Source organism: Calonectris borealis, chromosome 2, assembly GCF_964195595.1.
Source record: "Calonectris borealis chromosome 2, bCalBor7.hap1.2, whole genome shotgun sequence".
Classification (NCBI taxonomy): Eukaryota; Metazoa; Chordata; class Aves; order Procellariiformes; family Procellariidae; genus Calonectris; species Calonectris borealis.
The window spans coordinates 102,287,903-102,306,388 of NC_134313.1; the positions used below are offsets into that span (position 1 = coordinate 102,287,903).

Below are 18,486 nucleotides of genomic sequence, written 5' to 3' on the forward strand. Positions count from 1 at the left end.
CATGGGAACTACAGGTCTAGGGAGTAATTCTTTTTTTTCCCCCCAATGTTTCAGACCCCCTCCCCCATTTATGAACTTATTCGCTACCTAGAAAAATAAGTGACGTAGCCAGACTTACCCAACGTCCATGCAAAGTAATACTTTGGTTTTGCCGCCTGTGTTACAACATACAGGTAACCAAGTCTTGACAAGAAGGGTGTTTTATCAAGAAATTCATTATCAATAATATATGCCATAGGAAAGTTCTTGGTAAGTGTCAAGAATAAAATGAGAGATACTAGTGTGATACACAGCTTGTACATCACTGCTCCCTAAAAAGCACAAACAACAATGCAACATTCATTAGAAACATTTGCTTAAGGGAAAAAAAAGGCACTACTCATGACATACAAAACCAATGCGCTTCAAGAACCAATAAAGTTAGCAGTGACAAAGTTGATAATAATTAATTTAGAAGAGGCAACAAAGAAAAGGCCACAGTCAAAGCTTTGGTTTAATTTGTTTTACTGAACTACCTATAGATAGGTACAAAGGACAATTAGAAGTCAAAATTGGTGATGAACTTCAGAAAAGACTCCTACATCAGTTAGTGAAGGTCCTAAAATGAGAAAGAAAACAAACAAAAAACCAAACCCTACAATGTAAAGGAGAAATCTTCCCTATATGGCCTGTCATCTCCTGGAACTAAACACTGGATTCCTCCTGGAAGCCAAAACCATCGGTATTCAGTACAATAGTAGGTCTTATTGCCCAGCTACCATCCAGAGGTCTTGCTAAAAATCACTTGTCCAAAACCCGTTCGTCTTATACAGCATGCATACCTTCCCATGATATAGGGTATGCCATACTGTTTTCTATTACCGCTCCCTAGCTTTCTATATACTAATACTATTGTCAATCATGTCAGTAGTTAGACGCCTGATTTCAAACACACATCAGGAGTAAGCTCTCCTCGATACAGTCATAATTAAAAAGGCAAATCTGGCACTTGGGTACCATGTAAAAATTGACTCACGTTCTCAAAATACTAATAAAAGTGCAATATATTATTGAAACAACAATGCATTTTTGATCCCAAGTACTCTTTTTATGTATTCTTCATATTCAGGAATAAATTAATGTGCAATTATCTTTAAATAGTTACAATGCAAATTTTAATATTCTCTGCTGACTTGCATCTAACACAATACGGGCCTTATTCTGACCTCAGTCAGATCAATGTAAATCAGAAATAACACCACTGAAGTCAGCAGAAATACAACCATATGCAACAGGAATCAGGAATGTATAGGCACATACCCAATTGCAGAGCAGACATTCTGCACACACTCACAAAGCTACACATTCAGTGTCACCTTAAGGTAGGAGAGAGGAATCTGGTTCTCATGCTATGTTATCCTGCCTTACAAGAAAGTCATTTTATAAGGTCTTAAGTAATATTAAAAAAAAAAATTTCGTGTTAATTGTATGTGAAAAATGACCTCCAAGTCATCTTAAAGTGTGAGATTCTCTTGCAAAGCACCTGGACAGGCTACAGTTTCTGATTAGCCATGATGCATGTACTTCTAACATCTCCTGCACTACCGGTGAGATTTGACTTTTTTTTTCCCCTGACATTTCCTCTTCTGTCTGGAGCTGAGCTGCAACTCGTCATTGTCAGAACCTGCATTCCCGTCACTGCACAAAGGACATCCATTAACCAATGACCCATTTTGCAAGCCAAATGCATTTGGGGAATTCAAGAGGAAGACACTAGCCCCTTCACCCCTGACCCTGTGATAAAAACAGCAGCCACTTCACAGAAAAAAGCCACTGTAATGTTTACTGGGAAGATAATCCAAAAATGGTTTTTCCTCTTAGTTTTTAATTATGAGAATCATGTACAAAGCTATACTCTCCTGCCCTTTGCAATAAATCTTTGTCATTTTAAAACTTACAGTTGGCGAAGGATCAGGAAGTCTGTCATAACCCTTCTGCTTCCAGTTCACTTCTAATAGTTTCATGTGCACATGCCTCCCTTCAATGAAGGCTATATAATCCTTATAATTGCTGCAAGGCCCAGCTATGATGCTCATAAAATTGAGGAGATAGCTTAAATACTCCAGTAAAGAAGGTCTTGTCCTGTGAAAATCATCCACACACAACAAAACAAAAACAAACAAACAAAAAAACCCAACAAAACAAGGTAAAACACAGCAAAGGCTTTCACGAATGCTTTTTGTTCTACTGTCTGCCTCAGTCCCCAACTCTCTGCTACCACCGTTCCCCCAGCTGAAAGCTCACTATATCTGTTTTGGAGAAGATGAAGCACAGCCTCTCTTAGATCCCGGTGATGTCTGGCAGATGGCAGTCAGAACAAGGGTAACGGGGAAGTGCTTAAGCTACAGGTGAACAAATGCTACTGATTTGAAAAGTTGTAATCTTATTACTAGACACATTTTAGTTAAAAACAGTCATAAATTTAAATACCCGCTCTCAAACAAATTGACTTGCGCATTTTAAACAGGCCAGCAGTACCAGGAGTGAGAAGCTGCTAATTGTTTTTGGACATCTGTCCAGCATGTCAGGGACCGGTAAGAGCTGGCAGACCACAAGCTGAGTAACGCAAGTCTCACGGAGCAGTGCAATGCCGTTCCTTGCCTTGTTGTGCAAACCCCTGGGCAGGGAGCGTTTAAGACCAGGACTCTCAGGCCTGAGAGGAGCTCTCACCCACCCTTCAGTTCAGCCTTCTGAAAAATGGGAAGTGTGATGTGAGAGGAAGAGAATGAAGAGGCACTCTGTCCTACTGTGCAAATAAAGGAAGTAATTGCCTGTATTGCATCATGAACAGGAAAAGGAACTAAGGGGAAAAAAACACATAAATCAAAAGACAGTTGAAGATGAAAGTCAAAGAGAGTCCATCGTGTTTTTTATTTCCATTTTGCAAGTGCATATCCCGCAAGTTCCTTAGGGGGTTTTACATTAGAGATGTAAAACAAAGACGATCCACTGTGCTTGCTACAGATCAGTAGGATGGAAAAGAAAGAGGCACAGGCCTCTCACCGCTAGTGTAATTTGTAAATCGTTGGGCTTGCTTTATTTATGTGGCTGAAAACACCAACATCTATATTCTGCACTGAGATACACAGTGCTCTCCACAAATGTCCTAACAGTCACCATCCAAGTAAATAGGGTGTCCCCCGATGAGAAGAAAAACTAGGGCACCGTGTGTGAAGGCTTTCCTGTCCAAGACATAGATGGACATGCGTAAACCAAAAACCACGTAAAATTCCTTCAGACCAAAACATAAATTTCTAGCAGAAAAACTAAGCAACAGTTAAACATTTGCTGTTGCCTACTTTTATTCTGAAGCGGAATTAGTTTGAATAAACAGTTAGCTTAGCCAGGATTTTCTGCATTCCCCCTACTGGTTATTGTAGATGTTAACGCCTGAATGATATGTTCTCTGGTGAAAGCATTTCACAGAAAGATGCAGCAAACAATTTGGGGTAAGGTTCATCTTTCTGTTCTGCAAAATCGAGTCCGTGATTTGGGCTTCTGAGCTCCACAGTAAGATTAAAAATAAAGTCATTAATTTCAACTTAGATTCTGCATATGGGTGGGTGGGGAGACATGAGTAATGCACGAAGGAATGTACAGAGGATGAGTGAGAAACAAAAACAGACCAAGAACAGGAGGGAAGACAAAAGGCTGTATTACCAAAGGGGATTTAAAACTCTTCAGTTATGACTTGTCTGCCACCGACACTTGAGCTATTGGCATGTACTTTTCTATTATGAGCTCATCTACTGTACAAGAAAAAAAAGCCTGTTTGGTGAGAATTTGACTAAAATTAATCATATGGTCACAAGGGCCCAGTGCTCTTAAACATTATGTTGTGAGCTTTAAAAATAGACACAAAGCTATGGGTCACAGCAGAAGTTATATGAGTCTCCCTACAGGATTTTTGCTTTTCAAGAAATTACTCCCTTCTTACTTTTAGAAGCTCACGGGCAGATTTTCTGATGGTTGAATCTTCTGCCTTGGAAATGAAGGAAATAATTTCCCTGGCCTTAAGCAAATGCTTCATGGTGAAAAGTAGTTATGGTTGTAAGACTAATTCTGTAACACTAATTCTTCTTAAGGGGGAAAAAAAAAAAAAAAGAAATCACCTGCATCCTGCACTTGTATTGAGAGACAAAATAGAAAAAAAAGGCACTCAAACATATGATCGACATGCTGTCTCCCTCTGAAAAATGAGAAGATTAGTCACATAACATGAAGGACTAGGAGTATTAACATTACGGAGGGAGATAGGAAAAATAAAATTTCAGTGTCCAAAAATTATAGTAAAGAAAAGTAGTGCTTGAAGTATCAGAGTCAAACCAAAATGGATTTTTACTATGCAGTGGTTTGCTGACAGAGGAGGAGTATCCTACTTGGAAAAATAACATCATAGACAGGACGAAGACACAGCCAAAAAGTCCATATAGTACAGTCTTAGCCTGAATATAAAAGAGTTGATTCAGCGAAGACTAATTTTGTTGCATGTGGAGTATACATTTAAGTCAATGAGATGTTGCCAAGTGCTTTAGTGCTTTACTGACTGGCACAGGGTGATAAAGGCAGAAGTCCTGGATTGAAGAAATACGGAATATAGCAAAGAATCTATGTTTGTGTAAGGAGGGCACTGACATCAGCACTACAAAAACAAAACTGCTCAAGCAAATTGAAAAACAGGTAGGACTTTTGGCTTATCATGGACTGGAAAGAAACAGGGAACATTTTCATGGCCAGGCCACTAAGTTGGTCCTGACATTGCAAAGGAAAAAAAAACCAAAACAAAAAAAACCCCAAACCCTAAACTTCTTTTGATGAAATTAAACACAAATCACTAGGGGAATTAAATTCTTACTTTACAGCAAGCCGATTTTGCTCAGCAGTGAGTTCCTCAGCTTGTCGCCCTATTCCTAGAGAGAAAGAAAAGTCACATTAGATCTTTCTGAAAGCCAAACAGTGAAAGCTATCCCCAAAGCCTTATGTTTGCATCCCACAGATAACTTTCTAAAGCCATAAGCTTCAAGATTTCTTTGTCACAGGCAGCTGTAATACGGCTCAATTCCTAAATTTTAGGTCAAGTACATTCATGTTCTACCCTACCTCTTTACCCAGTTTCTTACCTCACTCCCCCTTTCTCACCCTTGCTACACTTTCAGAAGAGCAGCCATAGTATTCACACACACAATGCAACTCGCAATGCCACCGACTGGCAGTGACCCCCTGCAGCCCCTACTAACAGTCCTGGGCTGGAAAAACCTCTGTTCCCAGAAGCTGCTGGCTCATTCAAGCACAAGCCTCCCGCTGGCTCCTTGGTGAGAAATGGAGCATTTCACAGCAGGAGGAGTGGGCAGTGGAAGAGAAACGGGCTCTCAGGAAACAGAAGCTCCACTGGTGTGAATGAGCAGCTTGGCTGCCTTGCTGGAGCAAGCCTAAGCACACACTCCAGTAATAATCTGGAATTGTACAAGGTCCAGACTGGAAGGGTGATCTCCTGTTGAGTGCACGAGACCTTTGGGACCAGAGGTAGAGCACCGACTCGCTGTCCCAGGAAAACTATGGAAAAATCTTGTATGATAGCCAGTGCGTAAACAGATGTTGCTCGTTGCAATTTAGCTGCGCATACTCCGAGGAATCCCACTGGCTTCAGCAGAACAACTCACCAGCGGGATGAGTCACAGCGCTTGATGCTGAGCACGCATATATACATCTTCACAAGATCAGGGGCTTGGCATCAATTAACACTACTGTTCTAAACCTACTGGCCATAATTAGTGATACACACACAAACAAGACCCATTTCCTAAAAAGACTGTTGATAAGCTGCTCATTTCCGTTCTCTCTCCGCTATTTCAGTTTGTAAATACTGGGAGGGCATGAGTTTCAGGGAAACAATTAAGCACTTAATTACTTAAGGGCTGGGTATTTTGTTTGTCTGTTTCCATTTATGGGCAGCTGCGTTAAATTTTTACAAATAGACATTTGTCACTAACGCTTGAACTGCAAGCTGCCTCCATTTGATCAACTGCTCCATATACGGACGTTCACAATGTAATGAGCCTTTTCCACCACCATTAATCTGTAGGATTTCTGGTTTGCTTAAAATGTTCCTGCCTCTGCTGTTATCTTTTCCTTTCTGTCTGTTCGTTTACCTTCAATATTCTAGATGCGCACCGCGGCACGCAGCGATACCTGAGCTGGCTAGCTTAAGTAACAGAAGCAGAGAAGCCCCAGCAACGTGAATGTCAATGACGAGGTCAATTAGCCGAGCGTCAAGCTGCACCCATTATAGCCAGCTAAAAGCATTAGACCCATATGTGTAAACTTGGCTTGCGAACAATGCCAGACCCTGCAGTCTGTGGTGTGGCCATCACCTAAATCCTAGATCATAACAACTTTATAGCAGGCTACTTATTTAGTCACCCACAGCTTAGAATGCAATGGGCCTTGGACCATCAGAAATTCACACTGCAACATCAGTAGACGTGAGCAATAACAGTACTGATGACAATTGACATTTCTAGCCTTTGCACTGTACTAGACAGGCATTTTACTGGGAAATAATAGTGCTCTTTGTCACAGCACAGCACAAGACTGAAGACAATGTTATTTTGCTTGCAACTGCGCTTCTCCCTGCACTGGGAAAAAGCTATTGAATTCCATCTCTCGCAACTCATGGAGTATATTATCACTGAATGTGTCAGTGATAGCATGTTTTTGCTACATTAACATGTATCAAACCTACATATCAAACACAACTCTTGATTTTTGAGAATCAAGAACAGCTTCAGAGAGCTTAATGGAGATGTACTGTAGCATCTAAACAGCAGACACTGGTACCAAGTAAAATCCAAATTGGGCCCCAAGGAAGCAGAGCCCCCAAGGGGGAAGACAGTTGTCTTCGTTACTGCAAAGACAGTTTGATCCTAGAGAACTGATCAAAACTTGAAGTTTCTCGTTTCCCTCCACAAAGCATTTTTCTTCTTCTTCATTTGGAGCAACTTGCTGAACTACATTCATCCGCTCCATAACTCAATCACAAATTGCACTGGAATAAAAAGGCTGTCTTCAGGCCATGGGAAAAGATTCCTTTTCTTACCATCATGTAACTGGCATGCAAGTGTTGTGATCTTCTGTGTAATTATCATCAGTGGACTATAACAAAGACAGAAACAACAGTTACATGTCTTGTAATACAAATTATTTTCAACTTTCTTACTGAATGCCTTTATCCCTTTAAAAGGCATAACTGTATTAGCAACAAGTAGAAAACATCCAATTAAAACTGAAGGAGGAACTCAGGCATAAGAAAATTGCCGGGGTTCAAAATAACCCCACAGTAACTTGCACTGGAATTTTTAATTGCTAAGTGCGTGCAAAGCCTTATTTTACGTCTCCCCATCCTGCAGCAGTACAAATTGTAATTCAGAAGAAATCGCACCACTAGGAAATACCAGCTTCTGCAGATCACTGGGCTTCCTTTCAGGCAAAGACCAAATTCAAGCTCCATACGATGCAAACTAGAATACAAGAATGCTGCTGTAACATAACTCTGGCTCTTCTTACTGCTATTCTCCTATTGTCTGTCTCTTCGGTGCCCAAAAAAAAATGTTGACTCTGCAGATACACATGCTTATTTCCCCACATGAATAGCTCTACCAATTAGGACTACGTGCTAATACCAGAATAGCTGTCAGCACAGCAGTTTCCCATTTGCTTCTTGGCCATGCAACTGCCTTGTGGACAGCCTGTCCAAGATGTACTATCCAACTGGGAGAGTTTGGGCATGTGGGATCTGGAGCCTCTCAAAAACATGAGCTAGCTGTACCTGAGCCACGCTTACAGGCTACAGCAACCCAGCAGCTTTGGGGCCAACCAAACAAGTAGGAATAGCCACTACATTCCATGGGGCTGCTTATACTTCCCATACCCAGGTTTACAGAGCTTCTTAGCACTGTAGACACATGTGAGCTGCTGAAGCTAAGGAATAGAAAAAAGGCAAAACTCGGCTTGGTGGCATCAGGAGCTGGTCCCCATGAAGGTAAAGGACAAAGCCAGGAGCATTCAGAGGTATGTAAGAAGAAAGATGGGAGGAAAACCATGGGGACACCTAACCAGTCCCTCATAGGCAGAGGCTCTAGGGCTAACTGTGGTCCATATACAGCTTCTAAGGGCTGTGGAGCCCTAAACACAAAACCCAGCACTGAACACCTGTAATCTGGAAGGACCCATGGCAAGCAAAGCACGGGACGAGGACCTGCTAACACTGCCTCTTCCCATCTCTCTGCCACTGCGGACACCAGCACAGGGTGCCCAGATCTCACACCACCCACGAGACCTTCACAACCGCAATAGCCAGGAGGTTGTAATGGGTGATGAGGACACATCATTATTTTAAAAGCATTAATTGTGATGATTATATGTAAAACCAGTTCCACAGAAGAGATTTGTCTTCGCTGAGGATTAATACAATGGATTGTTTCTCGATTTGGTGATAAATTATCAATGTACACTGTACAGAGGTTTCTGCTTGAACACAAATGTTGTCTTCAACATGGAAATTAAAACCTGAGTTTGTGTACATGCTATTTACAGAGTTTGACTGGTATATGGAACTTTTTAAAGAGACATAGATGATTACTCCAAATATTATGGCTATTCATTTTAAATATTGTAATATATTTTCTGGAATTCAATGAAAGCAAAAAAGCTGAGGGCTTTTTTTTAGTTCGAGCATTGTATTTTCCCAACCGATTTCTCAAGGTAAGGAAAAAAAAAAGTGAAAATTATATTCAATGATATCTTTGTCTAAAATAACAGTCAAATATTCACATTCTGCAGAGATTTTCAAGAGGTTTTGAGGTGGTTACAATCAAAAGTAAACCCAATGGCTAAGATAAACTGTTTGCAATCTGATTATCGCACTATGATAAATCAAACTGATTTTCAATATAATTAATATGCTGAGCATGGTAAACACAAGAATACTGGAAAAAGACATTCTTTCATTGTAAGTGGTCTTTTTTTTTTAATACTAAATATGGCTGATCTTTTTCAAGAGTCCACATGTAATTCTGCATTGGTAGAGTAATTTGCATTTTCTACCCAAAAAGAGAGAACATGCAATATCAGCCAATTTCTTAATCAGAAAATATTTTCATCATTTCAGCAGTCTCTACTTGAAATGTCAGTAAAAAAGCTTGCATATAAAATCCAGAACAAGTTTAAATATACACAGATCTGGAATACAACCGTAACACACGGGTTTGTACAGCAGCTCTCCTTGGGTCACCTAGACCACTGATTTCAGCTAAGGAATGGACGAATTCAACAATGACTTTTCACCTTCCAGACAATTCCAATACTGTGAAATGGTCATTCTAATTTTTATTCCAATTCATCTTTCAAGAAAAATTTTTTATAAGCTGTTTTCACCATTATCTTCAACATCCTATTTCTCAAAGTAGATTTTTCCATTCACAAAATCTAGCTTTGCTTTCAAAGGTACATAAATCCCAATCCTTTAAGTATAGAAAAAGATTTTTTTAATCCTTAAGAGAGACAGAGGCTGTCAGTGAACCAGCAGTTCTACTGCAATAAACACAGATTTTTATTTTGTCAGTGCTTGACCTTTTAGCTTTATGGGTGAACACTAACACTTGTTTCAAATTGGTTCAATTCGTTGCATATGTTTCTTATGGCAAGCCCTTTATGCCAGTATTAAAGTGGGTAACTTTAAACCTCAGGCTCAGAGCCAAAACCGTATGCCTTTAAGTGCCTAAATTTAGACACTTGTCTTAGAAAATTGGGCCCCCCACCGTAAGCCACAGAGAACCAAAATGCAAACAATCCTGATGTGCTGATAACCGAGAGACGCAGAAGTGCAGCCTGCGCTCAAATCATACAACGTATAAACACAGAGAAGAGAGAGGTTCTCTTCATCTATATTAGGAATTCAGTGCCTCATTGTAACCCCGCAGAACAAGTCAGCCTGCACTTTAATCAGAAAAGACAGACGGTCTACCTCCCTCAAATCCCAGCTCCAGAGGAGACAAGCGAGCACAAAAGTGACGCTGCTGACACCTTGGGTGGGAGGGAGACCCACAAAGTGCATCTGAAATACCTTCACTTCTCTCTCCTGCCATCATCGCATTGCACGTCTACATACCTGTTCTATACCCTACTTGGGAAGGTGGAAACCGGCTGTACAGTGGCAATGGGATGACACCCTCTAAATCTTTCACAAGATCAGTATCAGATATCATTAAATGCTTCACACAAAGGGTAAGCAAGGTTTCAGGTGAACAGGGAGCATCTTCCTCCTCCCTCACCCATCTACCATTCCCCCACTGACTCGATCTCACCGGGGGACCACGCCTTCGCTGCAGGAAAGGGCGGAGCACAAAAGCAATAGCAGTGCTGGAGCTCTGTCATCTTCTGGCACCCCTTTGGGGTGTGGGGGCCCCCCACCTTCTGCACACTCACACCTGTCCCACTCCTCCCTGGGGCACCAATCTCTCCTCATCACAAACACACACATAGAGCAAATCTAAGACTGGTTTTGTTTCTTCAGAATGAAAAACAGTCCTTTCCCCCATATTTGCAGAGCAATGCATGAGGACACAAGTCCTGAATCAATATTAAACACCAGGTAAGAAAAATACATTTAATTTAGGGGAAAAAATATCATCATTTCCTAAATACACATGTGAGTTTTGGTTATTAAAACTGGGCAATACCAGAGTATTGAATTGTCATTTCTGTTCAGCCTTTCACATAACCTCTAATTTTAAACAGCAATAAAACACTGAGCAAGTTAATATGTAAAATACAGCATCATATCACATATAGTCAACTGTTTTCTGACTATATTCTGATAATATTTTAAACTTTAGACTATTCTGGAAAAAGCTTGAAGTGCTACAAACAAGAAGGGGAGTTAACAAAGCTGTAAAACTTCCAATAATCTTTCTTTCTCCCAAATTTTCAGAGATGCACAGGTTATTGCGAGTGGGGCAAATTATTAGGTTGAATTTAAAAAGAAAATCGACCTACTATACTTGCATTTACAGATGAAGCACGAAGATCTACCCCTAGAAACAGGACATTGGAAATAAAACATATATTTAAGAAGCCTAAATGGCTTGAACTCAACCATATTTGAACACCTTCCAATCGCTTTGCAGCTACACGCTAAGTGCTATGATTCTATATCCTCTACAACCACTACAGTTACAAACTAGCACAGAAGCACAGAACTAGATTTATCTGTGGTGTGATTTCCCGACCCCCCCTATGTTTTATATATTAGCTAAGAGTTTAATCTCAGGTTGTAGCTGCATTGTACCTCCTACACACAAACCATAGTGGCCAACTTTTAATTTTTAAAAAAAAAAAATCATCAAGAAATTGCCCCAGGGAGTCAGTATGAAATAGGGAATTTCAACAACTAAAAAAAAAACCAGCAAAACTGTCTTTACCTTAACATTAGATGCCTTGAAAAAATAACACAAGACCTTTAAAGATGTAACAGTTTACAGAGAACGCTCAACAGAGGGTTTTACCCCCCTAATTAAACTTTCTAAATGAAAACATACCAGTTAATGTCATTTTTAAACACGGCTTGCCCCAACATAACAACTTTGCCCAGAAGCACAGGCCAGTGGAACTAAAGATGTCAGCATCGGTCGTAGCCTGCTGTGGGGATCCTCCCCGTATCACAGGCTGGCTTCTGCACTGAGCAAGCTTCAATGCTGATGAGAGAAAAGACGTTTACCAAGCGGAGTCTGCCTGACCTTAGGTAATCCCATGCAGGAATCTGGCACACGCTCACTAGAAATAGTTTCCACTGACCTGATTTCACTAACAGAGGAGGTGGAGTCAAAAGGCTCATTGCAGACAAGGCTCCAAAACAGCAAACATTTATTTCAGGTTTATCTCTTTAGCCCTGAAGCCATGACGAGAAGTTCACACAGTCACACTCTGCTACGACATTAACCGTGCTGCCGAGGGGATCGCCGAGCCAGAGACGCCACAACGGCTTCACTGGCAACGGGCTCTTACTTCTGCTTTCGGCAGCAAAATGAAGAAGTGCTGAAGCACACAGAGGAAAAATATTTCACTAAACACGCTCGCGCCGCCAAAGCAACTTCCAATTTGCTTCATGCTTTTCTGCTGCAAGGTCCCAAAGAATATTTCTTACGCCTTCATGATAGAAGCATTTCACTTAAAAGAGTATTTACTTCTGGAGAAGTGTCCCAGGATGCACTAGATATGTGGAGCTCCCTAGTACCGACTGCCTGCTTGAATTTTGGCTAATTCCCGTATTGCAGCTCTTGCAGGGCTTCTGTGTAACCAACGGTAAGTGATCTCAGTGCCGTTTCAAGCAGACAAACGCCGGCAGAGCAGCCAAGCAGCGAGCGGCCACGGAAAACCGACTGACCTCCCCTTGCTCCCCCTGCACGTGTGCTGCTGCACTGCCTCGGGGGACTTGCTGCCGACCCAAGTTACCCAGAGCGGCTGGAACAGGCAGGCAACGCATTGCACTTCATACATTTAAAAAACAAGAAAATAAAAATAACCAACTGAACTCGCAGGACCAGTTAGTATTTCTGCATGGTGTTTCAACATGGTAACGGAGTACATCTATGTTTGTTTCCATCAGCAAATGTATTTCCTTTGTAAAAAGTGGCTGTTGTACCTTTGTTCCTTTCTTTTGTGGTTGACACTAAGCCACTGAGAGAGGAAAAAACAGCAACAAAGCACTAACCACCCGACAAAAATTCAGTGCCTGAAGTGACACTTGTTACTGAAGTATCTGCTTACATGGCTTTTCGAGAGGGCTCTTTCAATGACCATCCCTTTCTAAGCGGTTTGCTGAGAATGCTGATGCTGTTCTGCATTTGGGATAGAGCGAACACATAAAGATGTCCCTTCCTTCTGGAGAGTGACGTCCACCAAAACACTCACGTAAGAGATACAGATTTGACATCTGTAAGGAGGAAACTACTCGAGTCTCCCTGTTAATTCAGCTCTGGTCTCTCTAATACCAACAGAAGATTGAAAGCAATGCCAGTGTGTGGGGTAACTGTCACAAACTGACTTTCTTTTCTGTAAGGAATGGCACCAGGAAACTCACATGTGCACATCGTTCCCTGACACTCACCAAATGAGATGCAATATCAGGAAATTTTGCTCAGACATTGCAAGAATTCAAAGAGGAAACCAAAAAGCGCTAGGGTCAAGCAAAGGATTAAAGCAGAAACAACTTCGTATGGATGAGAAGCTCCTCTGAATTCTGTCCAAATGATCATATGCATATGGCATTTGTTCATGTAGCTTGCTAGATTGAAACCATATCTATTACTAGTTTCCAAAAATCCCAATCGAGATCCCTTGATTTATTTTAAACTAATTTCTCTCTAAAGCTATAATATTACTATATTCGGTCTGAGCCTGTGATACAAAGAAAAAAACCCAAACTGTATGTTAGTATTACCATTTTTATAAAGTTGTATAGAAACCAGGCAACTTACCAGCATAATCCTCTTAGCATAAAGAAGAAGAAATAAGAGAGAGAAAAAGAGAGAGAAAGAGTTAGGATTTAGTATTTCTAGGTACAATGTATAAACGCCATGGCAAACCAAGCAAAATAAAATATGCATGTTTCTCTCAAAGACTGATTTGAATTAAGAGGGGAGCACAGCATTCAGTCATTTTACAATTAGTGTTCAAAAATGAATAGTTTTCTTTGAGAAAGCAGTCAGCAGAAAATTCCTAAATTACGTCACCACATCTTTGTGAAATAATATAAGTGAAAGAACTTGGAAAAAATATATATACATTTTAAAAAAAGTAATTAAAATTAGGGTGTAGCAAACTGGAACTGGTTTTCATTAAAACCTGGCACATAGTTTAAAAAAAATGCACTTTTCACCTAAGTACTATGCAATACATGAAACACACTTAAATCAAGAAATTGCTGCAAGCAGCTTGAGTACTCTTTTGATTGTGGGAGTCAGTGACCAAACCTACCCTTTGCATGAGTTAGACAAATTAACTAGTCATCAGTAGAGAAGAAGTTTCCTTACTTCTTAACCTTGAAGTGGTGAGTCATAGTTTGATTTTCCAGTTTACTTAAGACATGACTCAAAAGTTACCTTGTTCTCCGTTCATCTCTACCTGCATTTTACAAGCTGTGTTCTCAAAAGGGGGGGGGGACTCACAACCAACTATTACTAAAGAACCAAAAAAATACATTTGCAAGCACACATCCAAAGGGTTATGCATGCAAACTGTTGAGTGCACAAAGCAGGTCAAGAGAGCAAACAAGGTATGCCACCGACACTCGGAAACACTCGTTTAATATCTGGCTTGTCACTTTAGGGAACCGACATTGGAAAGCTGATGGCACTAGAACTGGCTACGTGCCTATTTGAGGTGGATTAAAACTTCCTCCTTGCAATCAGATATCACCAGAGACTTACGAGATACTGAGACCTCAAATACAAGTCAGCAGATGACAGGGTTTTTGTTCCCTCTTAAAGATTCCCTTAAATCCTGTGTTTTGCCTTCTCAGTGTATGTCACCAGCCACATTCGCCCAAAAGGGTGGGAGGCTGGAGGGAGATGGGCGTCGCTCCACGGATTCTCTCTCTGTTGTTTCTGAAGTCCTGAGGGAGAACTTTAAGGCCATCCTTCCAGCCAGGAGCCTGTTTGAATGCTTCCCTACTACCAAATGCAACAGATGTGGAACCATCAAACATGGGAGAACAAGCAAGAGGAGGTTCAGTTGCTGCTCATACATGGTAAAACTGTGGTCAGGGAGTATATTTTGTCTCTCTGGGTCATCACATCTGTTTAGGTACGTGCATAAAGCCTCAGTGGGCACATATTAATTTACAGCTGAGGAAAACAGGTTTTAAGACAGATTTATGAGGCTGACCTGGGTTTGAGCACTTTGGATTGCAAATTTTTATTAATACCACTACAATATTTTTATTTATTCTTAGTACAATATACCATGAAGATGTAGTTCATATCCATACTACATTTTCCAGTTGTTTACCACTTTGCCATTTTATGTTTGACTGAAGTTTAGGATTTGGTTTATATCTTGAAGCATCAGGACAAAAACAAATAACAGAGTAAGTTCAGGTATTATTCTTTCAGTACCATTATTATCCTCAAGCTCATCATTCCATAAGAGTAGCTCCCTTTTCATCAAGAGAGAAGAAAACATTACCTAGTCTATAGTATAAACAACCACCATTCCTCCTCTTCCACCCCCACTCTCAGCTGTATCTTTATTAAATTTCTTCAGAGAGGGACAGCTAATATGCTTCACAGTGCATTTCTGAACGCACTATTCAGAAAAACATGCTCTCTTGTATTTCTCTCTCTGTCTCATACACACACAGAGCTATAGCATTCCAATCCCATTTATAGGCTTCTTGGTATGTCATGCTCTTTCAGGACATGCTTTTGTGTATTAAAAGAACCGCAGAAAAAATTACAGAACTAAATTTCTCTAAATGTATGAGTTACCATTTCTGCCTCCTCCTGTAATAAATCTCAGAACTCCCCCCCCACAATTTAATTAAATGCTTCAACCCACTACCACCTCACAGACACACATGCACACAGAGAGCAAAAAACTCCAGTTGCCTGCAAGAAGACAGAGGCTTGGAAGAGGCATCTGTAATTTACTATGCCAGTTTAGAGAGGTTTTTCATAGTATGTTACTAATTACTCTGTATTCAAGACATTCAATTAAACAAGTGGAATACGGATTAGCACACTTTTTAAATCACGCAAAAGTATACTTTCCTCTCATAAACAAAATGTACAGTGTTAGCTGTCTATATTTTTGCAAAGCATCCTCTACTGCTTCAGTGAAATCACATAGAGACTACAGTGTATATGAACACTGTTCCACAGAAATGCATGGCATATAAAAAGTTGTGCTATTTAAACAGCAGCCACAACCTGCCCCCATGAGAGAACCCGTAAGACCGGCGCCGAGAGCAGAAGCTGATCTCGTGTCTCTCTGCCCGGGTTACGCACCTGCCCACCCACCTCCCAGCTCCCCCTGCCACTCGCCCTCTGCCCAAGCCCTCCCCTCCCGCCTGCTGGAGTGCCTGGGGTGGGAAACACAATAAATCAGAACAGGGAAGACCCAGAGCCGACAGCTGTGCCTAGGAAAGTGGGAGGAGAGCAGCCCACGCCACCTCTCAGGGCAGACCACCAGGGACCAGGGCACCAGCCGCGCTGCTCACCAGGGCTATAAGCGCTCCTCCAGCTCCAGCGAGGACTGTGCAGACTTACCCTCCCAGGCTGCTCTAGGTGGAAGTCTAGCTAACCAAGCTCTACCTTCCTAACTAGATAGTGCCTAGCAAGAAAACAGCAGAAACAATGAGTCAATGCAAAAATCACACCGTGTTTATTCCTTCCTTTAAAAAAAAAAAAGTCTTAGAAAAAGCTTAAGGGAAACAAAATCGCAGGCACTCCCCAGATAACATAAAAATTATTCTTAAAATGTATTAAATTTAACTAATACTAATTGACACAGGATCCAGCTTGCAGACTCACTCACCCGGAAAAATCTGTAGTGAGAATACCATAATGAAATATGTATATTCGGCTTATGTGGCACAACGTGAGGTATCCCATAGCTACGACAAAGGAGTACCTAAAAACATAACATACAGAACACATAGTTACCAACACAAATACCAACAAGAACTAGAATCACTAAAATTGGGTTTGGGCTTGTTTAGCAGTAGAGTTTGATTTTTGCAAATTAGGTTGTTAACAAGTCTGAAGCTATGTTACAAGATCTGGCAGAAATTTTCAAAGAGGACTGATGGTTTTGTGTACCCAGCTAAAACATTACGGAGGTGTCTCCTCACACTGGGGGTGGGAAAAAAGAAAAGAAAAAACAGGATGACTTCAAGTTGGGAATTTAATTTCAGAGTTCCCACCTTCACACATTATTTTGAAATTTCTGTCTGACTCAAGTATTTGAAACCAGATGATACTGTATGTGCATCGCTGAAGTTATCCATTGCCTCTTTTATCTGTAAATGTTCTTTACTTATATGTACAACTCCTCAGATCTACCAGAAACTAACATATTTCAACTTCAAGATATTTTCTCTTCTGATTTTGTATAAAGGCAGATAATGACACATAGCCTAATCTTTTCAGCTCTAAATGCTGAAAGATGCCCCCTTCCAGAAGAAGCATTCCTTAAGTGAAGCTTGACAAATTCACTCTCTGTTTTTCAAGATGACCGCAAAATTATGTTACGCAGGACAGTAGCATGACTCCTCCTATCTTAAGAGTTGAACGGTCTGAGGACTGGAGGCATTGCAGCATCTAGGTGGGGCAGATGCAGCCTTTCCTACAACTGACTTCTTCCTGTATTTACCCGAACAAGAAAGAGGATACTGGGGAGGTAAGAAGCAGATGGATATTTGGAAACAAGGCTGACAAATGAAGCAAACTAGACAGTGCAACAGAGAGCTGGGATACCAGAATGCAAGGCTTGCATCACATGGACAGGCCAGGACCAGGTCTACTGGTGTCCCCTGCATCAGGAGAAGATAGCCACGTGGAGGAGAAGATGCAAAGACCTACAGAGGAACGAGACTGCACACCCAGCAGAGCTAAGCCATGGGAGGTCAGGCAGGCTGGTAGCACACACTGCCAAGTGGGGTCCCCCCAGACCCGTGGGAGGATTGATTACAGCGGGGACCTAAAGGTGAAATCAAACAAGAGGAACAGTCACCAGATGACTGAAAATGAGCCAGGCCTTTGTCAAATCATGGCTGGCTTTAAAAGAAATGAGTTTTTCCTCCCTGGGGACTAATAAACTGCAGTGTGAATGACAGTGATGGATTGTAAGGCAACCTGCAGATCACATGGCCCACAGCAAACAGCTGGATGAAAGGCAGGCTGAGGGAACATGACAGATTCTTCAGGAGATTCAGGGCAGAATTAATCTTATTTTATCTCAGTCAGGTATCCAGTCCAGCCTCAGTGAGGTCTTTGGGCTCCCTCTCATCCAGGGAGAACGGCAAGCATCTCTCCAAAGGCAAGTCACCCGGCTCAGACATGTAACTGTGACAGATGGGAGGAAGCATCTAAAATAAGCCTCAATGCTTAAGCGTAAAGCACCTAGATTGAAAGGGGGGTGAGCAGGGAGAGAGATACTGAATTGCTGCTGCAGCTGGGAGCATTTCTGATGCTGGATTAGTTTGTCCGTTTATAGGCCTTGAAGGCTGCTAGCCTCACCAGAGAGCAAACTAGCAGAAAATAACCGTGGAAAGGAGCATGCAGGTTAAACTATGTAATTTCTTTATTTCATTTGTTCACTTCCACTTGCGTTTTGGGGGGAAAAAAGCCAAGTCTTGGAGCCCCACTATGAAGGATCCAGTGCTCTCACAGG

General features: G+C 41.3%; 1 protein-coding gene across 3 annotated transcripts in view; it reads right to left on the reverse strand.

Annotated features, from left to right (window-relative positions):
* The window catches only part of MBOAT1 (membrane bound glycerophospholipid O-acyltransferase 1), a 57,511-nt gene that overhangs the window by 12,792 nt on the left and 26,233 nt on the right, over positions 1 to 18,486 (reverse strand). For 2 of the 3 annotated variants that reach the window (XM_075142809.1, XM_075142811.1), the window contains exons 4-8: positions 16,630 to 16,725; positions 7,136 to 7,191; positions 4,895 to 4,949; positions 1,938 to 2,121; positions 119 to 311 (exon numbers count right to left, since the gene is read on the reverse strand). In XM_075142809.1, the coding sequence (XP_074998910.1) occupies positions 119 to 311; positions 1,938 to 2,121; positions 4,895 to 4,949; positions 7,136 to 7,191; positions 16,630 to 16,725 (584 nt within the window). The remainder of the gene's footprint in view (positions 1 to 118; positions 312 to 1,937; positions 2,122 to 4,894; positions 4,950 to 7,135; positions 7,192 to 16,629; positions 16,726 to 18,486) is intronic. The other variant, XM_075142810.1, reaches the window with a different exon arrangement.